Genomic DNA, 26230 nt, shown 5'->3' on the forward strand with positions numbered 1-26230 from the left:
ACATACTGCATTACAGCATGGTATGGCAGCTGCACCATGGCAGACAGGGAGAGGCTTCAGAGGGTAACCAGGACAGCGCAGAGGATCATTGGTTGCCCTCTCCCCTCCCTGATGGACATCTACACCTCCCGCTGCCTTAGCAGGGCAAAGAAGATCACCAAAGACAGCTCCCATCCTGCGTTTGGACTGTTCGACCTGCTGCCCTCTGGAAGGCGCTATAGGTGCATCAAATCCAGGACAAACAGACTCAGGAATAGCTGCTTCCCGAGAATTATATCTACCATAAATTCAAATCCACACATGCACTGACTACACCGCCCAACAGGACTTCCATCTGTATATATGTATGTAGCGCCGTAGAATTTGTGCACCTATTCCCCCCCCCATCTCCCTTCTGTTTTGTTTTTTCTGTTTCTTGTTTTTTGTGTAAAATTGTATGTATGCACTGAGTACGAGCAGCTTTCAGTTTCACTGTACATGTATAGTGACAATAAATGGCATATCTATATATCTATCTAAAATACAGGAATAACTCAGCGGGTCAAGCAGCATCTCTGGAGAAAAGGAATAGGTAATGTTTCGGGTCGAGACCGTTCTTCGGAATAAAAGGTGCAGCATTTAGTGCAAGATATAACATTATTTAGTAGATACGGGTAAGATAGATGGTGAGAGCAGGTAATGAGGGGGGTTGTGCTGGGACGTCAGAACTAACTGTTGAGCCTTCACAAGGAGTCGAGGACCTAAATCAACAAAACACCAGTGAATGGAGGTGCCCACTCGATAACCTCAATGATCCACTGGCATCTACATGATCAGTTGTTTTTTCAATGAGTTTGTTGCCATATAGGTAGCTGATTATTGCATATGGAATTACGGTAGTTATCGTCCTTCACATAAGTTTGTACAATCAGTTTAGATAGTACTTTGACTTTGGGCTTGGTTTCCTTGGTTGAGTGCTTATCCTAGCACTTTGTGTTTTAAATGGAACTGAGGTCCGATAAAGTCTGATTAAAGATAGTTAAAAGGTGTCCAACGAGGTAGGTGGAGGTCAGGACTGCACACGGAAAATATACAGAATTTGATTTATCCGTTGCAGAACGTAGCTGTAAAATTGGGCTTATAGATTTTATCCACGTTCTTCCCCAAAACAAGCATTGCCCTTTTCCATCAAGTATCCAATATCTGCCGGCCTCGGGTTTGGTGTTCGATAAAACGTGTAACCCTAATTATCAAATCCAAATTAAATATCTGGTTTACATTTATTCTGCACGTGTCTTCGGTATTCCAAAAGCCATATTCCCTACTGCTGTAGGGGAAATAATATTGAGCACTCATAACTAGTAAATGAGGATGTCATTGAGGCATAGAGTCATCCAGCATGGAAGCAGGATTCCGTCCAACATGCCCACACCTACCAACATGTCTCAGCTACACTAGTCCCACCTACCTGCATTTCATTCATATCCCTCCAAACCTTTCCTATCCATGTACCTGTCTAACTGTTTCTTAAATTTTGGATTAGTCCCTGCCTCAACTACCTCCTCTGGCAGCTTGTTCCTTATACCAACCACCCTTTGTGTGAACTGTGGATTGTGCTAATGTGGTGACAGAGAACCACAGAAAAAGCCTAAAGGTAGAGACACGGCATACAGCAGTGACGATACCCACATTTCAGGAACTTTATTGATTATGTCATAGTGTGCAACCATCGTTGTAACAGAAAGTTTGATCCACTGTCAACTAAGTTTATCTTGTGGATAATCATCTTATTCTGTAATCAAGACCCAAGTATTTCAGTCACCATTCTGTAATCACGATCTGGCTTCACTGTTAATCAAGTCTCTGTGAAATCTTGTCAGAATGTAAAATCTGTGCAACAGTTGAGATCATACTGGTCTCCTGATGTGGACCAGGTTGAATAAAGCTCCCGTTACTTCTACAAACACCAACTCCAAATGGCCTTTCCATTTGCTCCCACACCTATCAACTGAAAATCAAATCAGAGAATTCCCAGAATTCTTACATGAAAACTTTGATAATCTCGGCATTTCACTTGCAATCACTGCATATTTAACTTCTTCACACAAAAGGAATACGGTGCCTTTTTAAAAAAGTAATCAAGCAATATTCAGTCCCATCGACCCAAAGGCAGCTGATTATCAAGCTGGGATATACACAGGAACCTTTCCAGACAAACAGTTTGATATTGGGTGGAGCCTTAGAACATAGAGCAGTAATGCACAGGATTAGGCCCTTTGGCACACAATTAGGAGCCTGTTATCTGCTGCAAGAACTCCGGTGCACATCTATCACAATGTCCGTGCAGAACAAGATGCCAACTTAAACAAAACGTTAGCCTGGATAGAGTGAAAGTGGAGAGGATGTTTCCACTAGTGGGAGAGTCTAGGACAAGAGGGGATAGCTTCAGAATGAAGGGACATACCTTTAGAAAGGAGATGAGGAGGGTGGAATTCTGTGGAATTCATCACCACAGATGGTTGTGGAGGCCAAGTCAATGGGTATTATTAAAGCAAAGATTGACAGTAACGGTGTCAGGGGTTATGGGGAGGAGGCAGGAGAATGGGGTCAAGAGGGAAGGATAGATCAGCCATGTCTGAATGGCCGGGTAGAATTGATGAGTCGATTGGCCTATTTCTGGTCCTATGACTTATGAAGTTAATTGGCAATTCAGCGTGACCAAGCCAAAGATTGCAAAGAAAGGTTGACTCTATTTTAGATACTAATATTATAATAATTAGTGATGTGATGAGTCGATTGGCCTATTTCTCCTAGACTTATGAAGTTAATTGGCAATTCAGCGTGACCAAGCCAAAGATTGCAAAGAAAGTTGACTCTATGTTTCTGAACTCATCTGTGACATTGGTCTTGCAAAACTACCTTCCACCTTACACTTTCTCCCGGGACAAGGCACTTAAACAAACCAAAGTGGCTCTGCACACTCACCATGCTGTTCATCTTGGAGGATGAGGAATCAGCTCTCTGCTTCGTCAGGCAGGGCAGATCCTCAGGCCGGCCGTCTCTGACACCGTGGTTTCTCCGGCTCCCCGACGTGCCTTCCGAGGATGACCTCAGGCGCCTCTCCGCCCATTTGTCTTCGTGCCGGGGGCTGAAGGTCCTGTTCATCGTCACTGCAAAACAAAATCAAACAGAGGTGGCCTTAACAGGAGCAACAAAGTACAGAATAGTGAGAGGCCTGGACAGAGTGGATGTGGAGAGGATGTTTCCCCTAATGGAAAGTCAAGAGCCCGAGGGAACTGCCTCAGAATAAAATGTTTTTCCTTTAGTAAGGAGATGAGGAGGAATTTCTTTAGCCAGAGGGTGGTGAATCTGTGGAATTCATAGCCACAGACAGCTGTGGAGGCCAAATCAATGGATATATTTAAGGTGGAGATTTGATAGATTTGTGATTGGTAATGGGCCTGTCCCACTTACGCGACTTTTTCGACAACTGCCGGCACCCGTCATAGGTCGTAACAGGTCGCCGCGAATTTTCAACATGTTGAAAATCCAGTGGCGACCAGAACAAGGTACGACTCTTTGGCCGACTACTCACGACCATACAGGCTTCACCCCGCGACATGTCACCAGGGTGCCGCCTGCATGGTTGTGAGTAGTCTTCTAGTCACCCAATGAGTCGTAGCGTCTTTCTGGTCACCGCTGAACTTTCAACATGTTGAAAATTTTCAGCGACCTATGACGGGTGCCGGCAGTTGCCAAAAAAGTCGCGTAAGTGGGACAGACCCTTGAGGGAACTGCCTTAGAATAAAATGTTTTTCCTTTAGTAAGGAGATGAGGAGGAATTTTTTTAGCCAGAGGGTGGTGAATCTGTGGAATTCATAGCCACAGACAGCTGTGGAGGCCAAGTCAATGGATATTTAAGGTGAAGATTGATAGATTTGTGATTAGTAAGGATGTCAGTGGTTATGGAGAGAAGGCAGGAGAATGAAATCAAGGAAAGATAGATAGGCCATGTATGGCAGAGTAGTCTCGATGGGCCGAATGGCCTAATTCTGCTCCTATGACTTTGCCAATTCAGAGTGACTAAGCCAAAGATTGCGAAGAAAGTTTACTGTGTACTTCACTAACTCAACCGAATAAGGAAAGAGACATGACAGGAGAGATACAAGGAGATACAAGGAATGGTAGATGCTGGAATATTGAGCAATACTCTTGAGGAAGGGTGACACGTTGGTAGAGTTACTGCCTCACAGTGCCAGAAACCTGGGTTTGATCTTGACTATGGGTGCTGTCTGTACAGAGTTTGCACTTCTCCCTGAGACCGCGCGAGTTATCTCTGGGTGCTCTGGTTTCCCCCACGTTGCAAAGACATGCAGGTTTGTTGGTTCATTGGCTTCTGTAAATTGTCCCTAGTCTGTAGGATTGAACTAGTGTGTGGGTGATCGCTGGTCAACACGGACTCAGGCGGCCAAAGGCCCTGTTTCCATGCAGTATCTCTAATCAATCAATCAATCAATCAACCTTTATTGTCATCTTGCAAGCAACAAGTACAGTGCAAAATGAAAAGACGTTTCCCAGTGAATAGCGGAGCCTCGCACATGAAATTTAAAACACTTCTCACATAATAACACTAAAAAAAAAAAAAAAAAAAAAAAAAAAAAACCAGTCCACCTGTTGTTCTACTTCCTCCCTATACCTTGTTTCGTCATCTCCACTGATGAGTCCCACCACTGTAGTGTCGTCCGCGAACTTTATGATTTTATTGTCCCTGAATCTGGCAGCACAGTCATGTGTGAGCAGTGTGAACAAATCTAATGAATGAATGAAAACTTTATTGTCATTCAGATATACACCTAGACACAGTGCACCTTGAACGAAATTTCGTTGCATTTGATCTAAAAATAATCTAAAAAGCACAAAGTGCTGGAAGAACTCAGCAGGTCAGGCAGCATCTGTGGAATGAATAGATGACGATTCAGATTGTGAACTTTCTTCAGAATGATTGTGGTAGGCGAGAGAACATTGGAAAAGAACTAGGGTGCCTGACAAAGGAGAATATAAGGTCATGAAGAGGGCAACGTGTCTTGTCTGTATGAAACCGTTAGACTCATTTTAATCAGGCCTGAAGCATCTAATTAATGCATGGATCTCATTAACTGCAATTGAAGCAAATTAAAGCAGTGTGCTTAAGTTTATTCCTGTTGTGCACAAGTCACTCAGGACCAATCTCTATTTGATGCTACATTTGGGTGCTTAATTAACAAAGGACAAGGATTAAAGCTGAATGACAAAATAAAACTGGAGGCAACACAAGGTGAAAGTTCTTCTTCGATACAACAAGATGCTAGGATTTGGAATACACTGTCTATGTGGTGACTACAGACCAAATATCATTCAATACATAACTAAAACTCTGATGTTGTGCTCTTCTGGTTTGCGCGGTTTTTCTATTTGCGCATAAACGGTACGCGATAGTGCTACGATTTTCCGTCAGCTCACTCACTGTTCTAGGTAGGGAGTGGGGAATAGAGGGAGAGGAGGGCAGTAGAGGAGGTGGGGATACAGGGATAGGAGGAGGGTAGGGAGGGGGGAAGGGAGAGGAGAGGAGTTATGAAGGGAGGGAGTGAGTGAGGGTAGGGGAAAGGAGAGCGACAGAGAGGTGAGGGAGGGATTGGGGGAGGTGAGGAGGAGAGGAGAAAGAAGAGGGAGGGTGAAGAGGAGGGGAAAGAGTGCTAGGGATGAGGAGAAATGAGCTGGGCCTGTGCAGTTGGGGGCTATGGGTAAGTGCTGGAATATTGCGTTGGGGGACCAAGCCTCCTGTGTGACAGGGACCCAATGGGTCCCACTTAGTCTAGTCTTAAGGGGAGAAGGGTGGTGGAGAACATAGAACGTAGAACAGTACAGCACAGGAACAGGCCCTTTAGGTCACAATGTCTATGCCAAGTACAATGTCAGACTAAACTAATTTCCTCCGCCTGCATGTGATCCATATTCCTGCATATCCATACGCCTATCTAAAAACCTCTTAAAATGGCTGTCTCCAGTGTGTTCCGGGCACTCACCATCCACTATGGTAAAAAAAAACATGCGCTGCACATCTCCTTTCAACTTTAGATGCAAGAACTTGCAGATGCTGGTTTGCAAAAAATGACAAAAAAGTGCTGGAGTAACTCAGCAGGTGACGCTTCGGGCCTGAAAAAGGGTCTTGACCCAAAATGTTACCTATCCATGTCCTCCAGAGATGCTGCATGACCTGCTGAGTTACTCCAGAACTTTGTGGTCATTTCTTCCTTTAAACTTTTAAACTGTGCCCCTTTAAGCTATGTCCACCAGTCTTTGACATTGCCATCCTAGGAAAATGATTCTGACCATCTATTCTATCCAAGTTTCTCCTAATTTATCTATCAGGTCTCACCACAGCCTCAACAACTCTGGAGAAAACAATCGAAGTTTGTCCAACCACTCTTTATGGCTAATACCCACCTATCTAGGCAGAAATAATTGAAAAAGAAGAAAAAATATATATATGTTGTGGGTAAAAAGCAGGGCAAACTGAATAGCCGCATCGAACACTAAGACTCAACGGGCTAAATGATAACATGTAGAAACCAGGAACTGCAGATGTGGTTTACACAAAAGGACATAAAGTGCTTGTATAATACAGCGGGTCAGGTAGCATCTCTGGAGAATAAGGATTCAGGTGGCGTTTCAGGTTAAGACACCAGACTGATTGTGGGAGGGGGAGAAGTAAACTGGAAAAAGGGGAGAGGCAGAACAAAGCGTGGCAGGTAATTGGAGCAGATTTTTTTTGATAAGCAGATGGTTGGAACAAAGGTCACAGATTAGTGGGAGGCACAGTAGCACAGTTGGTAAAGGTGCTGCCTCACAGCGCCAGCTGCCTGGGTTTGATCCTAACCTCGGATGCTGTCTCTGTGGAGTTTGCACATTAGCCATGTGACCGCGTGGGTTTCCCCCGAGTACTGCAGTTTCCTCCAACACCCCAAAGACGTGCGGGTTTGTACAGAGTGGATGAAAAAGTGGAATAATATAGAACTAGTATGAACGAGTAGTCGGCATGGACTCGATGGGTCGAAGGGCCTATTTCCATGCTGTATCCGAAAACCAAACTCTAAACTCAGTAACAGAAGGTGCGAGACAGGTTTGAAGAGTTGTGGATTGTGATGCCAGAGGGAGGAACGTAGCAGGTGGGTGTGTGAAGAGGGGGGAGTGGAGAGGAGAAACATGTGGTGGACAGAATAGGAAAGGGAGGGAGGGGGGGTGGTGGGGGGTGTGGTTGGGAAGTCAGGAAGAGGTTACCATAGATTGGAGAATTCCATGCAATGATGGCTTCTGTCATCAGTCTGTTTGCTTAGGAATAATACCATCACCCTCGCACCAACCATCGCAACTAAACATAACACCGCGGCAAGTCTGAAACTCTGTTCTCATCTGCTTTCATCACAAGTCTTCCCCTGACAAGCAAAGTAGGTATAAGCTTGCCTCCATTACTCCAGGATGGTAATTGAAAAACGCCACATTTATTTACAAGAAGAGATAACACAGTAAGTTCGTGACAGCAATCAAATGCGAATGCTCAAGACCTTTCAAGGCTTCGAAACCTTTCAAGCTTGGCTTAAATAATTGCATGTGTTGGAAGGAACAGCAGATTCAGGTTTACACCGAAGATGGACACAAGAAACAGCAGTAATTCTACGCGTCGGGCAGCATCTCGGGAGAAAATAAATAGATGATGTTTCGGGTCGAGGCCTTTCTTCAGACTGAGAGTTAGGGGAGAGGGAAACGAGAGATATAGAAGGTACATGGAACAAATGAATGAAAGGTTTGCAAAAAAAGTAACAATCAGCAACGAAAGGTGAGGCGCACAATGATCCATTGTTGATAGACACAAAATGTTGGAGTAACTCAGCGGAACAGGCAGCATCTCTGGATAGAAGGAATGGGTGACATATTTCTTCAGAGGTGATGTTTGACTTTTCTCTGAACATCCTCTCCACATCCACTCTATCCAGGCCTTTCAATATTACCCCTTCATCCTTCTAAACTCCAACGAGTACAGGACCAACGCCATCAAATGCTCATCGTCTGTTAAACCAGTCATCCCCGGAATCATTCTCATAAACCTCCCCTGGATCCTCTCCAACGCAAGCACATCCTGCCTCAGAGAAGATCAGTTTAGTCCAAAATTGCTCACAATACCCCAAATGCCTTCTGACCAGTGTCATATAAAGCCTCAGCATTATATCGATATTTTTTATATTATCGTACTCTGGAAGTAAATACTAACTAACATTGGCATTTGCCTTCCTTACTAACGATTCAACTTGCAAATTAACCTTTTGTGAATCCAAGTCCATTTGCACCTCGGATTTCTGAATTCTCTCCCCATTTAGAAAATAGTCTATGCCTTTGTTCCTACCACTAAAATGCATGACTGCACACTCTGTGAAAAATTGAGTGATATCCTTCTGAAAACTCTCTCCTCTCACCTTAAGCCTGCGCCCTCTACTTTTGGAACCCCCTACCCTAGGAAAAAAGACAGTGAGCATTTGCTTTATTCATGGCCCTCCATGTGGACCACGACAAGCCAAAGGTGCCCTCTCTCAGATGAGATATTAAGCAGAACCCAAATGTGTCCCCCCAAATAGCCACAATAGATTAACCAGATCTATTAAAAAATAAAGTGTTCTGTAATGTTTACCTCTTCTGAAGGAGATAATGGAGTGTGGTGTGACTCAATTTTTTTCAATGTCTGGCAAGAAGTTGAAAACAAATCAAGTGCTTATTAAGCAAAACACAAAGTGCTGAAGTTTGCTCAGTACGGCTCAATGGACTGCAACTTGTGATTTTGCAGTATTCCTTAATACTCTGGCCATTCAATAAACCTACATCCAACGTTTTCATAGCAGCTAAATTCATATGGAATCGGCAAGAGCAGCAATAAAAGAATAATATAAAGTGACAAGAAAGAAAAATGCTTGCTGTGGTTCAAATGGCACAATTGTGCATTTAATCATATTTACAAGTAGGCTGGTGTTCGAGGCGGAGATCGAGAGATCTAAAATGCATTTTGCATTAAGCTAAAAAAGATATTGATGATGTCAGCAGCATTGACAGACAAACAAAAGGCTTAAGTTTTGAAATTCTAACCTCATTCTCTTGCTGATCCACCCCCCCCCAACTCAGAGAATTAGTTCCTCTATAATGAATGGACTGAGACTTCTTATCTCCCAGAGCAGAAATGAATTCCTACCAAATTTCAAATCTCAGTTAAGAAACTCATTCCTGTGAATGATTAGCTGCTCTAATCAGAAAATTACTGCACAAAATTCACTTGGCACATCTCACTATCTTTCTCGCTCTCATGGGACAGAGAATCCTACTTAACCATTTAGGTGCCACATTCCTGCACATTGCCCAGGCACAATGGGGAACAAAGGACACAAGTGATTGCAGAGGACGGCACGCTTTAATTTTAGTTTAGCTTAGAGATACAGCACGGAAATGGGGCCCTTAGGCCCATTGAGTCCCCACAAACGAGCCATCCCCGCACATCAACACAACCCTACACATACGAGGGACAATTTACATTCATACCAGGCCTAATAACTGACAAACCTGTACGTCTTTGGAGTGTGGGAGGAAACCGAAGATCTAGGCGAAAATCATGCGGTCACGGGGAGAATGTTCAAACTCCATACAGACAGCACCCGTAGTCAGGATGGATCTTGAGTCCCTGGCATTGTAAGCGCTGTAAGGCAGCAACTCTACCGCTGCACCACCGTGCCGCACCACTGTTGTAGAGGAAGGGGAGCAGCAGTCACTGTTACAGTGGGAGGGAAAGGGAGCAAGAGACTACATCTACCTATAGGGTGACACAGTGGCACAAGCATGACACACTGTGCAGCCGTAGAATTGCTGCCTTAACAGTGCCAGAGTTCTGGGTTCGATCCTAACCACGGGTGCTATTTGTACGATGGGTGTACATTCTCCACATGACTATGTGGGTTTTCTCCGAGTGCTCCAGTTTACTCCTACATTCCTAAGGCGTACAGGTTTGTAGGTTAATTGGCTTTGGTAAAATTGTAAATTGCCCCTAGTGTGTAGGATAGTGTTCTAGGATAGTGGGGTGATCACTGGTCAGCATGGACTCGATGGGTCGAAGGGCCTGTTTCTGCAGTAAAGTCTTGTCAAATAACGTGTTGTGCAGACCAGCAAAATCCAATTAAAGATAGTCTGTGAGCCTCCAATGTGGTAGATGGGAGGTTAGGTGATAACCTAGTTGGTGATAAGATGGTTCAGTTAACCATATAACCATATAACCATATAACAATTACAGCACGGAAACAGGCCATCTCGGCCCTACAAGTCCGTGCCGAACAACTTTTTTCCCTTAGTCCCACCTGCCTGCACTCATATCATAACCCTCCATTCCCTTCTCATCCATATGCCTATCCAATTTATTTTTAAATTATACCAACGAACCTGCCTCCACCACTTCCACTGGAAGCTCATTCCACACCGCTACCACTCTCTGAGTAAAGAAGTTCCCCCTCATGTTACCCCTAAACTTCTGTCCCTTAATTCTGAAGTCATGTCCTCTTGTTTGAATCTTCCCTATTCTCAAAGGGAAAAGCTGGTCCACATCAACTCTGTCTATCCCTCTCATCATTTTAAAGACGTCTATCAAGTCCCCCCTTAACCTTCTGCGCTCCAGAGAATAAAGACCTAACTTATTCAACCTTTCTCTGTAACTTAGTTGTTGAAACCCAGGCAACATTCTAGTAAATCTCCTCTGTACTCTCTCTATTTTGTTGACATCCTTCCTATAATTGGGCGACCAAAATTGTACACCATACTCCAGATTTGGTCTCACCGATGCCTTGTACAATTTTAACATTACATCCCAGCTTCTATACTCAATGCTCTGATTTATAAAGGCTAGCATGCCAAAAGCTTTCTTTACCACCCTATCTATATGAGATTCCACCTTCAAGGAACTATGCACGGTTATTTCCAGATCCCTCTGTTCAACTGTATTCTTCAATTCCCTACCATTTACCATGTACGTCCTATTTTGATTTGCCTGCCAAGGTGTAGCACCTCACATTTATCAGCATTAGACTCCATCTGCCATCTTTCAGCCCATTCTTCCAAATGGCCTAAACCACTCTGGAGACTTTGGAAATCCTCTTCATTATCCACAACACTCCCCTATCTTGGTATCATCTGCATACTTACTAATCCAATTTACCACACCTTCATCCAGATCATTGATGTACATGACAAACAACAAAGGACCCAACACAGATCCCTGAGGCACCCCACTAGTCACCTGCCTCTAACCCGACAAACAACCATCCACCATTACCCTCTGGCCTCTCCCATTCAGCCACTGTTGAATCCATCTTGCCACTCCTGCATTTATACCCAACAGTTGAACCTTCTTAACCAACCTTCCATGAGGAACCTTGTCAAAGGCCTTACTAAAGTCCATATAGACAACATCCACTGCTTTACCCTCGTCAATTTCCCTAGTAACCTCTTCAAAAAATTCAAGAAGATTAGTCAAACTTGACCTTCCAGGCACAAATCCATGCTGACTGTTCCTAATCAGACCCTGTTTATCCAGATGCTTACATATATTATCTCTAAGTATCTTTTCCATTAATGTGTCCACCACTGAAGTCAAACTAACAGGTATATAATTGTTAGGTTTACTCTTAGAACCCTTTTTAAACAATGGAACAACATGCACAGTACGCCAATCCTCGGGGACTATTCCCGTTTCTAATGACATTTGCAATATTTCTGTCATAGCCCTGGCTATTTCCACACTAACTTCCCTCAATGTCCTAGGGAATATCCTGTCAGGACCTGGAGACTTATCCACTTTTATATTTTTCAAAAGTGTCAGTACTTTTTACTTTGAAACTCATAGTATCCATAGCTACTCTACTAGTTTCCCTTACCTCACATAATTCAATATCCTTCTCCTTGGTGAATACCGAAGAAAGTATATTGTTCAATATCTCCCCCATCTTTGATAACAGCTGGGAAGAAACTGTTCCTGCATTTCGAGGTGCAACCTGACTACTGAGTTTGGCATGACTTCAGTTCTAAAATTGTGAATAATCAATCACTTTACTCATGCAGGAAGCTTTCTGATGAGAAATTGCAGCATTGTAATGAGGGAGGCCGAAAGAAGTGTCAAAGATAATGATTAATTGATCGATTGAAAGATAAAGCACGGTAACAGGATCCTTTGGCCCACTGAGTCCACACCGACCATCGATCACCCATTCACACTACTTCTACGTAATACAACTTTCTCATCCATTCACCAAACATTAGGGTCCTCTTTACAGAGGCCAACTAAACTACAAAGCTGCACATCTGTGGAATGTGGGAGGAAACCAGAGTACCGGGCTGAAACCCATGGCGAACATTAGAAACACCATACAGACAGCACCCCAGATCAAACTCGAGCCAAGATCTCTGGCACTGTGAGGCAGCAGTTCTACCAGCTGCGCCACAATGTTGCCCAAGGAATGATGCAGCCATGTATGACAGAGATCTGGATGGAGATTTGATCTTTTGTGGGCCTGTCAGCCAAGATCACGGCTAACAGCCATCAAAGCCATCTACGGGAGTTGCGGGCACAAAAAGGCAGCCATCAGAGACCCACACCACCCTGGCTGCACACTCGTATCACTCCTGCCATTGTGAAGAAGATATAGGAGCCTGAAAACTCCTGATTTAGAATCAGCTTCTTCCTTACAGTCATCAGGCTCTTGAACACTACAATCTCCAAATAAACTTTGAACTACATAGACTTGACAGCATTGTTTTTGTCTTTCTGCATTATTATAGTTTGTTTATATATCTATTATAATATAAAACTCTGATCTTGGATGTGGATTTATTTGTGTGTGTGCGTGTGCGTGTGTGTGTGTATATGTGTGCATGTGTGTTTTCAACTGTGATTCACATCTCCTCGAAAACCCACGCGCTAACGGTAAAATTTTCCGGTAGAGATTTACCTCATGATTGCTTCATCTGAAAGTTCGATTCATTTTTTACTAAAATTGTTCACCAATCTGAAGTTAACGAGGTGAAGTTAACGAGCTGATGATGTCACAATGACTCTGCTCCTCGCGGCCCGCTGCGCAGTTTTCAATGCGTTGCCTGCTGGGCACTGTTTTCCAGAGTGATGTCACCAACCTCCCCCTCCCTCCCCCTCGGTTCTTCAAAAGGCGCAGAAAGAACGAGCAAGTGGGCTCTGTTCTGCAGATCCCAAGGTCTTCCGAGGTCACCCGAGTTCACGAGCTTTCACGAGCACTCACGAGCTTCCCGGCTTGCTTTTCAAGAACTTTCTCATCGTGGCCTGCTGCGCTATGTTCCACGCGCAGCGAGTGAGGTCACCCCCCCCCCCCGCCCCCCCCTCCCTCCCTCCTCCCCCTCTTCCCCCCCCCTTCCTTCCCCCCCCCTCCCCCCCCCCTCCCCCCCTCCTCCCCTATCCTCCCCCGCCCTCCCTCCTCTCCCCCCCTCCCTCTCCCCTCCCCACTCCCCCTCCCTCCACCCTATCTCCCCCTCTCTCCCCCCCCCCCTCTCCCTCCCCCTCTGCCCTCTCCCCCCCTTTCTCCCCCCCCCGCTCTCTCCTTCCCCCTCTGCCCTCTCTCTCTAACCCCCCCTCCCTCTGAAGAAAGGTGCCGACCCGAAACGTCACCCATCCTTTTTCTCCAGAGATGCTGCCTGACCCATTGAGTTACAACAGCACTTTGTGTCTACCTTCAGTATATACCAGCATCTGCAGTTCCTTTCTACACCTTAAGTTTACATATTCTGTAGTACTGTTGCTGGTAAGAATGTCATTGCTGTCTGGGACATATGACAATAAAACACTCCTGACTCCTGACTCTTGAAGCCCCTGTTAAACGAGCGTAATGAAGATTTCCAAAGGCAACCAGTAGATACATTTCCGAGGGCAACCAAGTTCGAAGTGTGTTCTCCTCAGTATCCCCGAAAGGGTCAAAGGCTTCAGTGAAGTAAATAAATGGTCATGTGTCACGGTTGATCCTGCTGCCTGCACCCCTCTTGGCAATATTGCATGGTGATAATCATGCCGTTCAATCTCTACGTGGACAAATATATCTGGCGATTCAAGGAGCAACAGTTCAGACACTGGGAGGACACAGTCCAGAAAGGCTATAGAGAAAACCAAGAAGCAAGAACATCCCTCCATACAGGTGGATTTATCTCCTTTCCCGAAGATTGGAGTGACACGGTGGCGCAGGTGGTAGACCTTCAACCTCAGTACCAGACACTTGGATTTGATCCTCGCTTTCGACGCTGTCTGAGAGGTGTTTGCCCATTCTCTCTGCGACCGTGTAGGTTTCACCCGAGTGCTCTGTTTTTTCTCCCACATCCCAAACACGTGTGAGTTTGTATGTTAATTGTCCTTTATAAATTGGCCCGAGTATGTATGGAGCAGTTACAAAAGTGGGATAAAATAGAACTAGTGTGAGCGATAGTCACTGAGGATAATGTGGGCCGAAGGGCCTGCTTCAATGCTGTATCTTTCAATTTTCCCCTTGCCCCTACCTCTCCCAATGGGCACTAGCCAATTATTTATATGTATAATCAATCAAATTGAAAATTGAGCTCCGTAAATTGATTATTGGCATCTGGAAGTTGATTTTGGTCAATCAGTCGATTGATCAATTGATTCATCCATTAATTCATTCATTGGTTGATACATTATTATCACATATACTTGGTGTAGTGAAATTCTTTGTTTTGTATACAATACACAAGTATGCATAGAGTCTAGGGCACTGAGAAAGATACAAAAGTATTCAATATAGTCCCGATGGCCCCTTTTCCATCTCAACCCCCCTTGTGTGTAATAGCCCCTTGTGTGCAGGTGAGGAGATGAGAAAGTGGGATAACACTGAACATTTTCCCTTTCCCAGTGTTTTGAAGCTTCCTTATAAGCTCAGACAATATTTAAATAAACGCTTCAGGAGATTGGAAATCAATGCAACTATTTAGCAAATAACTAGATGGCCATCACCTAAAAGCTGCTTGGAGCTCAACCTGTGAGGAGGCCCTTGGGAGAAGGACCCAAAAGCACAAAGAGTGGATAACACCAGAAACCCTCAACACAATCCAACAGAGGAGAAAGTTAATGGAGAAAGTGAACAACTCAAGAACAAGAGCTGAAAAGGCTTTGGCCCAAAAGGAATACAACAGATGCCACAAATAAGTATGAAAGACCATCAGGAGAGACCAGAGAACACAGGTGGAGAGGCTAGCTATAGAGGCTGAAATTGAGGTGACTCAAAGGAACACGAGAGAGTTATTTACCAACACAAGGGAATTGTCCGGGACATATCTGCAGAGTAATAAACCAATTACAGACAAGAACGGTCAACTTTTTCAACCCAGGAAGCGCAGCTCGACAGATGGGTAGAACATTTCGAAGAAGTCCTAAACAGGCCACCACCGGCTGTACAGCCACACATTCCCAAAGCCAGGATACCACTACAAATTAAGTGTGACAGACCAACAAAATCAGAAATAAAGGCTGCAATCAAGCAACAGAAAACTGGCAAGGCTGCTGGCCCTGACAATATTCCACCTGAAGCCCTGAAAGTAGATATAGACTCACCAACTCATCAACACTTCTTTGGGAGAATTTGGGAAGAGGAAAAGACACCCACAGAATGGGCAGAGGGCTACATCGTGAAACTGCCAAAAAAAAGGTGACCTAAGAAAATGTGACAACTACCGAGGGATCACCCTACTTTCTGCACCCGGTAAAATTCTCAACCGGGTCATCCTCAACCGTCTTCAGGAAGCTGCAGACAAGAGGCTACGGGACCAGCAAGCAGGATTCGGGAAGGATCGCTCATGCACAGACCACATAGCATCGTCACGCGTCATCATTGAGCAATCTATTGAATGGAACACGACCCTGCACATCAACTTCATCGACTTTGAGAAAGCGTTTGGCAGCTTAGACAGGACAACACTATGGCGCCTAATGGACCACTATGGAATTCCCACGGCCTCGCAGCCTAACAGCATGGAATGGAGCGGCTTTTCCCGGAGTTGGTCCCGGAGCATCAGCAGCTGGCGCAGCGTGGACTCTTCCATCGCGGAGCGGGCGAATCCTTGTTGGGAGTCGTCAGAGAGGAGTGCTATGAATGCTGTCCTGGTGACTTTGGCACTGTGGGGGCTGTGGTCCGCAAAGCTTCTAGCCGTGGGCATGGCGTGAACTTACCTGGGATCGCCAGAGAAGAACACTGACCACCAACCCGCGGTCTATAACATCCTGAAGCCACACTCTCTGGTAGGAAAGTGCCAATTCGGGAACTCCAAGCCGCGGAGTATGTTTGACTGTCCCGAGTTTTGATCAGAGGTAGACAAAAGAGCTGGAGAAACTCAGTGGGTTCAGCAGCATCTATGGAGCGTAGGAAATAGGCAACGTTTTGGGGCGAAACCCTTCTTCAGACTGATGGAGGGTGGGGGGGAGGTGGCGGTGAGAAGAAAGGAAAAACTGTCTTCGGAGGGAGGAGGAGAACTTCTTCAAAGTAATGATCATCCTGACGAGAGGGCCTGCACATCGGGCTGTCCATAGCGGCGACTACAGAGGGTTTATGGCCCCGACCACTGGTGAACAAAGAAGGAGGACTGGCTGAACTTTGTTGCCTTCCACCAGAGTGAAGAATGCTGTGGTGGATATTTGTGTTAAATGTTATTGTGTATTGTGTGTTCTTTTAAGTGTATCGCTGCTGGCAAATTCATTTCACTGCACCTTTGGGTGCATGCGACGAATATAATTGACTTTGACTTTGGCTTTGATCATCAACTTAATCAAGAACTCGTATGATGGAACCTCATGCAAAATTATGCATGCAGGCCAGCTCTCTCAGAGCTTTAGTGTCAGGACGGGCGTCAAGCAGGGAGGTCTATTGTCACCATTCCTGTTCCTCCTGGCAATGGACTGAACCATATGGAAACAACTGAAGGGAAAATAAATGGAATTCAGTGGACAATGTGGGAGCAGCTAGATGATCTTGACTTTGCAGATGACATAGCTCTCCTTTCACACACACAGATACAAATGCAGGAGAAGACGGACAGACTCTCACAAGCTGCAACAAAACTTGGTCTTGCACCCAATGCAGCAAAGACGCAGGTGATGAGGATCCACTCCAAAACCAGCAACCCTAACCTTATGCACAGCACTGCTCTAGAGGAGGGAGAAACATTCACATACCTAGGCAGTGTTGTGGACATCACCGGATGGGCGGAGGCAGACATAAAAAGTAGAATCAATAAGGCTAGGGTGGTGTTTAACATGCTCAGGGGGATCTGGAGCTCAAAATACCTCAATCAACACCAAAATATGCATCTTTAACTCAAATGTGGTACAGGTGATGCTGTATGGATCAGAGATATGGAAAACACCAAAACACACTACAAACAGGCTGCAAACATTCATTAACACCTGCCTTAGGAGAATACTTAACATCTGGTGGAGAGACAAAGTAAGCAATGTGCCTGTGGAAAAGAACAAGCCACGAGCCCATTGACTTACAAATTCGAAGGAGAAAATGGAGTTGGATTGGACACACCCTCAGGAAACCTGTCACAAACATCACCCAGCAAGCCCTGAAATGGAACCCCCAAGGAAAAAGGAAAAGCGGTTGCCCCAGGAACAGCTGGAGAAGAGGTGTCCAGACAGAAATGTCTGAGAGTGAACTCAACTAGGGAGATCTCGAAAAAACTGCCAACAAACCGAGTGAGGGGGAGGACATTTGTCAAAGGCCAATGCTCCCTAGAGGAGCAAAGGGCTTAAGAAGAAGATCAACGTGTGAAAGAGTGATGGATGGTTGGTATGGAATCAGTGAGCCGAAGGGCCTGTTACAATGCTGCATCTGCCAAACTAAAACTAATTGATCATGTTCATCCATAATACGGATAAAGACATAATGAATTTAATACTGAAGTTCAACAGCCATGTTTCAGAACTTCAGTTATGTTACTATATTGCCAACGGCTGGTTGATTGTTTTAGTTGAGATGTGGTTCACCATTTCAAAAAACTTACTATGTTTAGTATAGATTAGAAATAAATTGCGGAAACAGGCACTTCGGCATTCCGACTCCACGCCACTCAATGATTCTTGCACACCAACACTATCCCATACACTCTCGGGACGATTTACAATTTTACCATGCCAATTAGCCTACAAACCTGTATGACTTTGGAGTGTGGGAGGAAACCGAAACACCTGGGGGAAACCCACGCCGGTCACGGGAGAACGTTAAATACTCAGTACAGCAGAACCTTTAGTCAGGATTGAACCCGGATCTCTGGCGCTGTAAGGCAGCAACTCTTCCACTGCGTAACTGTGCCTCCCGTGTTCTCTATCTCACAATAATGTCTCCTCAATAGTTCTTTCTACACTGTCGACAATTAGCCCCTTTACTTCCTCCCCTGTCAATAATATCGCTTTTTAACTCAGCAAATGAAAAAAAAAATCAATTTTCAGAATTAATATTTAATTTTTCTTCTAAAAACATTCAGTTATTTAATATTTCCCTCTCTACCACATACTTTTGACTTCTTGTCAGCCTTGAACCATGCTAAAACTAATCACTTACTGTAATCATCCTCACAGGACCATGAGTGAATATTATGCCTGAATTATTTATTTGCATCTAGTTCCCTTTTCCTGTCTCTTGACCCTTCCTAATAAACTCAGGCAAAATCAAAAAAGGCTTCAGGGGACAGGAAATCAATAACACAATTTGACAAATAACTGGATGTTCATCAAAGTGTGAAAGGGTGATCGATGGGCCAAAGGGCCTGTGACCATGCTGCATCTCTAAACCTAAAACCAAATGATCTTGTTCATTGAGGATACGGATACAGAAGTTGTGAAGAAGAATGAACTTTATTGCCTTCCATCACAGTGAGGAATGTTGAATCCACTGTCATGGATGTTTATGTTACATTTTAAGTGGTTGGGTTGTGTGTCTTGTTGCTTTTCACTTAGTATGGTTATATGGCAACTCAAATTCCACTGTACCTTAACTGGTACATGTAACAATAAACTGGCCTTGAAACCTTGGATTTAAGACTGAGGTTGAGCAGCCAAATTTTAGAACTTCAACTAGGTTATCATATGCTCCCAAGACCTAGTTATTTTTTAAGTTGAGATGCGGTTCACTATCTCAATAAACTCGCTAGTTTTCTACCTTGGTTAGCACGCAACAAAAGCTTTTCACTGTACGTCAGTACACGTGACAATAAACTAAACTCAAACTTGTCTCTCAATAATGTCTCCTCAATAGTTCCTCAGTCTACACTGTCACCAATAACCCCCTATACTTCATCGCTGTCAATATCATTGCTCTTTTACTTAAAGAGCATTCAAAAAATCAATTTTCAGAATCAATATTTATATTTTCTTCTAAAAGCACTGTTATTTGTTATTTCCCCATCTCAACCACACACCTTTGACTTGTCAGCCTTGACCAGTCTAAAACTAATCACTTACTGTAATCTTTCTCACAGGACCATGGGTAAATATTGTGCCTGAATTATTTATTTACATCTACTCCCCTTTTCCTGTCTCTTGCCCCTTCTTTATAAACTCAGGCAAAATCAAAAAAAGCCTTCAGGAGACGAGAAATCAATACAACAACCTGACAAATAACGAGATGTCCATCAAAGTGCGTGTTTTTTTATTTTAATCTAATACAGCCATAAAGTATAGAAGCTGATAAAGTTGTCTACGTAGGCTCGTCCCATTTGCCTATGTTTGACCCATACCACTGTGAACCTTTCCTATCCATGCATCTGTCTAAATCTATTTTAAACATTGCAATTGTACCTTCCTCTGGCAACTTATTCCAAGTACCCACCAATCTCTGTGTGAAAATGTTGCCCATCACTTCCCTTATAAATCTTTCCCCTCTCACTTTTAATCTATGCCCATTGTTTAAGACTCCCCTACCTGGGAAAAATGTGATATAGAAACATAAAAACAAGTGACTATCCACCTTAAAATCCCCTCGTGATTTTATATAGTCTATATGAAGAAAGACTGGATAGACTTGGCCTGTACTCGTTAGAATTTAGAAGATTGAGGGGGGATCTTATAGAAACTTACAAAATTCTTAAGGGGGTAGACAGGCTAGATGCAGGAAGGTTGTTCCCGATGTTGGGGAAGTCCAGAACAAGGGGTCACAGTTTAAGGATAAGGGGGAAATCTTTTAGGACCGAGATGAGAAAAACATTTTTTCGAATCTCTGGAATTCAATGCCACAGAAGGTAGTTGAGGCCAGTTAATTGGCTATATTTAAGAGGGAGTTAGATGTGGCCCTTGTGGCTAAAGGGATCAGGGTGTATGGAGAGAAGGCAGGTACAGGATGCTGAATTGGATGATCAGCCATGATCATATTGAATGACGGTGCAGGCTCGAAGGGCTGAATGGCCTACTCCTGCACATAATTTCTATGTTTTTATGTTTCTATATATTTTAACATTGTCTTTCGTGGGACCTTTCAGTTAGTTTCATATTCCATAACTACAGAAAGATGCAAAACAGCAGACAGCTGTGGCTAATCCATATTATCTTAGTGCAGCACAGTGGCATAGAGCTGCTGCTTCACAGCGCCAGAGACCCGGGTTAGATTCTGATCTGTCTGTGTGGAGTTAGCACGTTCCCTCTGTGACCACGTTGGTTACCTCTGGATGGTCAGGTTTGCTCCCTCGTCCCAAAGATGTGGGGGTTTGTGGATTAATTGTTCACTGTAAATTGCCGTGAAGTGTGGGGAGGAGATGCAAAAGTGAGATAACATAGAACTAGTGTGAATGGATGATCTATAGTGGCACGGACTCGGTGCGTCGAAGTGACTGTTTGCACATTGTATCTCTAAAAGTAGAACTAAGACTGTGGGCCGAAGAGACTGTTCCTGTGCTGTTCTGTTCCATGATCAAATACGATGATAAAGGAAAGGAAAATGGCGCATAAGTTGGTTTGTAAAAGTGACTCTATTTCTTCAAAACAATTTCATTAGCTGAAAGGTGCTTTTAGAACTCCTCCAAATAAAGTCATGAATTGAATTATCTCACTTTGTAAATAATTTACTGAAAGTGGTTGGCTGTTTCTTTTGTTTTGGATTATTTCACTAAAATTAAATTTCCCAATGGAAAAGGTAGGACTTCAATACCTTATAAATTATGAATCAAGTATTGTCAGCTGTGATTAGTTTAATTTAATTTAGTTTAGAAATACAGTGTAGAAACATTGACCTTCGGCCCACTGAGTCTGCGATCAACTATAGACTAGTTCTATCCTACACACTGGGGACAATTTTACAGAATCTAAGTAACCTACAAACCTGCACGTCTTTGTCGTGTGGGAGGAAACCGGAGCGCCCGGAGAAAACCCACGCAGTCACAGGGAGAACATACAAACTGGACAGACAATAGGCAGGATCGAACCTGGGTCTATGGCCCAACTTAACTGCTGCGCCACCGTGCCACCCCTAACATCTTTGAACGTTTTGTTAGCCATAGCTGCACAAATACACATATGGTTGTTTGAAACACTCTCAACTGCACCATTGATCTCTAAAACTGCAGTGATCATCGCAGTGAAGTGCATTGAGACCTCTTTGACCACCAATGTCTGCAAAGACATTATCAGCCCTGATCCTCCATTATTCCAATCTCTGCTTTACCTGAGATCAGTAGCGAGGTTCCAGGCAGAATATGGGAAGAAAAACTTGTTATCTGTGTGTGGCCCAACTATATCCAAAATAAAAGTAAGCTTAAAATGTGAACCAGGGATATATGTGGCTGTGTTTTTTAGCTCTTATGTAGACTTACTGTTGTCATATCTATCAAGAATACAATGTGGGTGAGGTCATAAGGAATAGGAGTAGAATGAGACCATTCAGCCCATCAAGTCTACTCCTCAATTCAATCATGGCTGATCTATCTCTCAGTCCTAATCCCACTCTTACGCCATCCAGCCAACCTGCTATTCATGTTAGTATCTGCCCTTTGATACCATGGACTCTTATCTTCCTATGCAGTCTAACATGTGGCACCTTATTAAAGGCTTTCTGAAAATCTAAGTAAACAACATCTATTGACCAAAGGAAATAGGCAACGTTTCGGGTCGAGATCCTTCTTCAGACTGATGTGAGGGTGGGGGAGGACAAGAAGAAGAAAGGAAGAGGCAGAGACAGTGGGCTGAGGGAGAGCTGAGAATGGGAGGAGAAAGTAGGGACTACCTAAAATTAGAGAAATCAATGTTCATACCGCTGGGGTGTAAACTGCCCAAGCAAAATATGAGGTGCTGCTCCTCCAATTTATGGTGGACCTCACTCTGGCCATGGAGGAGGCCCAGGACAAAAAGGTTGGATTCAGAATGGGAGGGGGAGATGAAGTGCTCAGCCACTGGGAGATCAGGTAGGTTAATGCAAACTAAGCGGAGGTGTTGGGCGAAGCGATTGCCAAGCCTATGCTTGGTCTCAGCGATGTAGAGCAGCTGACATCTCGAGCAGCGGATGCAATAGATGAGGTTGCATCTATCTGGATCTATTGCAATTATTCCATCCCTTACTCCTAATTCCTCCGTCTACGCCGCATCTGCACCCAGGATGAGCTGTTCCACACCAAGGCATCATAGATGTCCTCCTTCTTCAGGTAACAGGGGTTCCCCTCCTCTACCATAGATGAGGCTCTCACCAGGGTCTCTTCTATGCCCCATAACTCTGCTCTCTCTCCCCATCCCCCCACTCATAACAAGGGCAGAGTCCCCCTTGTCCTCACCTTCCACCCTACCAGCCGTCACATACAACAAATAATCCTCTGACATTTTTGCCACCTCCAACGGGATCCCACCACTGGCCACATCTTCCCATCTCCTCTCCTGTCTGCCTTCCACAGAGACCGCTCCCTCCGCAACTCCCTGGTCAATTTGTCCCTTCCCACCCAAACCACCCTCTCTCCGGGCCTTTCGCTTGCAACCGCAGGAAAACCTACACTTGTCGCTATACCTCCCCCATTGACGTCACTGAAGGACCCAACAGTCTTTGCAGGTGAGGCAGAGGTTCACCTGCACCTCCTCCAAACTCATCTATTGCATCAGCTGCTCTGGATGTCAGCAGCTCTACATCGGTGAATCCAAGCGTAGGCTTGGCGATCGCTTCGCCCAACACCTCCGTTCGGTTAGCATTAACCTACCTGATCTCCCAGTGGCTCAACACTTCACCTCCATTCCGAATCCAACCTTTCTGTCCTGGGCCTCCTCCATGGCCAGAGTGAGGTCCACCATAATTGTAGGAGCAGCACCTCATATTTCGCTTGGGCAGTTTGCACCCCAGCGGTATGAAGATTGACTTCTCTAATTTCAGGTAGTCCTTACTTTCTCCTCCCCTTCTCAGCTCTCCCTCAGCCCACTGTCTCCACCTCTTCCTTTCTTCTTCCCCCCCCCCGCCCCCCCCTCCCTCCCTCACTCACCCTCACATCAGTCTGAAGAAGGGTCTCGACCCGAAACGTTGCTTATTTCCTTCGCTCGTTGATGCTGCCTCACCCGTTGAGTTTCTCCAGCATTTTTGTCTTCGATTTTCCAGCATCTGCAGTTCCTCCTTAAACATCTATTGACTCTCCTTTGTCTGTCCTGCTATTTACTTCTTCAAAGAAATCCAGCAAATTTGTCAAGCAAGACCACCCTTTCGCAAAGCCATGCTGACTTCGGCTTATTTTATCGTGAACTTCTAAGTACTCTGTAACCTCATCCTTTATAATGGACACTAAAATCTTACCCACCACTGAAGTCAGACTAACTGGCCTATAGTTTCCACAATTTTTCCTTGCTCCCTTTATCAACCACGGGATAATTTTCCAATCATCTGGGACCACTCCTCTCTAGTGATCCCTGAAATATCACCATCAATGCCTCTGCAATCTCAAAGCCACCTCTTTCAGAACCCTATGGTGCAATCCATCTGGTCCTGGTGACTTATCCACCTTCAGCCCTTTCAACTTCCCAAGCACTTTATCCCTGGTAATAGCCACTCCACTAACTTCCAACCCTTGCTCTCTTGAATTTCAGGCACGTTGCTGGTGTCTTCCAATGTGAAGACTGATGCAAAAAAGTTATTCAACTTCGCTGTCATTCTTTATTCCCTATTATCACTTCTCCGGAATCATTCTCCAGCAGTCCAATGCCCACTCTTGCCTCTTTCTTGCTCTTTATATAACTGAAGAAACTCCTGCTATCCTTTTTTATATTATTAGCTAGCTTATCTTCGTATTCCATCTTTTCTCCCTATATTGTCTTTTTAGTTACTTTCTGGTGTTCTTTAAATCCTCTGGCTTCCTACTAATCTTTGCTATGTTATACGCATTCTCTTTTAGTTTTATACTGTCCTTGACTTTCCTTGTCAGCCACGGTCGCCTCTTTTTCCCCCTAGAAACTTTCTTCCTCTTTGGAATGAAAAGATCCTGCATCTTCCAGATTATTCCCAGAAATTCCTGCCATAGCTGTTCCACCGTCATTCCTGCTTGGATCGCTTTCCAGTCATCTTTGGCCAGCTCCTCCCTCATGCCTCTGCAGTCCCCTTTGCCCAGCCGCAATGCCGACACATCCAATTTCACATTCTCCCTCTCTATTGTAGATTAAAACTTATCATGTTGTGGTCGCTACTTCGTAATGGTTCCTTTACCTCGAGTTCCCTTATCAAATCTGGTTCATTACATATCATTAAATCCAAAATTGCCTTTTCCCTGGTAGGCTCCAGTACAAGCTGCTCGAAGAATCCATCTCAGAGGCACTACAAATTCCCTTTCTTGGGATGCAGTACCAACGTTATTTTCCCAGTCTACCTGCGTATTGAAATTTCCCATGACCTAACAGTAGCCAGGATCCCTTGACTACCCGTAGCATTGCCGATTTTACATGCCAATTTTATCTCCTGATATAACTTGTACCCTATATCCTGGCTACTGTTAGGGGGCCTGTAAATAACTCCCATTGGGGTCTTTTTACCTTTATAATTTGTCAGCTCTATCTACAATGACTCTACATCTTCTGATCCTATGTCACTGAGGAGTGAATTTAATTCCTAACCAACCTAACCCACCTTCCTGTCATTCCGATATGATGTATAACCCTAAATATTCAGCTCCCAGCTCCGATCCTCTTGCAGCCACGTCTCTGTAATATCCACAACATCATACCCACCAATCTCTAACTGTGCTACAAGCTTATCCACTTTATTTCTTATGCAACGCTCATTCAAATACAACACCATTAATTCGGTATTCACCTCCCCTCTCACAACGGTCCCGTTTTTACCCAACCTTACTCTCTTACCCCGTCTTGAACTTTCCGTCCCATTAATTTGGGTGACTTCTGTAACAATTCCTGCACTCTCTTTCCCTTATACTTCCAATTTATTGACACCCCCCCTCCCCGCCCACTATTTAGTTTAAAGCTCTAACTACAGCCCTTGTTGTAGATCGGACTTTACTGGTCTATCCTGCACTAAACGTTATTCACATTATTCTCTTTATCATGTATCTGTACATTGTGGACAGCTCGATTGTAATCATGTATTGTCTTTCCGCTGTTTGGTTAGCACTCAATAAAAAACTTTTCACTGTACCACGGTACACGTGACAATAAACTAATCTAAATGTTTGCAGTTCCTGTTATACTCAAGTATGGTATCTACCTGGATGGCAAGCAAATAAATTATGCACTGTATCTGACTCCATGTGACAATAATAAACCAATACCAATAACGAAAACTTGAACTTTAGTTTTAGAGATAGAGCATGGAAACGGGTCCTTCAGCCCACCGATTCCCCGCTAAAAAAATGACCACCTGTACTACTAGTTCTACCCAATACTCCTGGGACAACTTACAGAAGCCAGTTAACCTACAATTGCACGTCTTTGGAATGTGGGAGGAAACCCACGCGGTTGCATGGGGAACGTACAAACTCCACACAGACAGCACCCGTAGTTAGGATCAAACCCAGGTCTCTGGCGCTGCAAGGCAACAGCTCGACCGCTGCACCACTGTGCCGAGGGAATCAATTGTTGTTGAAAGAAGGCAAGAAACTGCAGTTGAGGCACAGAATCGAAGCGCCATGGTCCTACTGAATAGTGAAACTGGCTTGACATTTA

General features: G+C 44.4%; 1 protein-coding gene across 2 annotated transcripts in view; it reads right to left on the bottom strand.

The window, feature by feature from the left end:
* Positions 1–26230, bottom strand: part of ccser1 (coiled-coil serine-rich protein 1) — a 1187217-nt gene that overhangs the window by 978437 nt on the left and 182550 nt on the right. For both annotated transcript variants that reach the window (XM_055641555.1, XM_055641564.1), the window contains exon 3: positions 2965–3149. In XM_055641555.1, coding sequence (XP_055497530.1) covers positions 2965–3149 — 185 coding nt within the window. The remainder of the gene's footprint in view (positions 1–2964; positions 3150–26230) is intronic.

The sequence above is a fragment of the Leucoraja erinacea genome, chromosome 1 (assembly GCF_028641065.1).
Source record: "Leucoraja erinacea ecotype New England chromosome 1, Leri_hhj_1, whole genome shotgun sequence".
Taxonomy (NCBI): Eukaryota; Metazoa; Chordata; class Chondrichthyes; order Rajiformes; family Rajidae; genus Leucoraja; species Leucoraja erinaceus.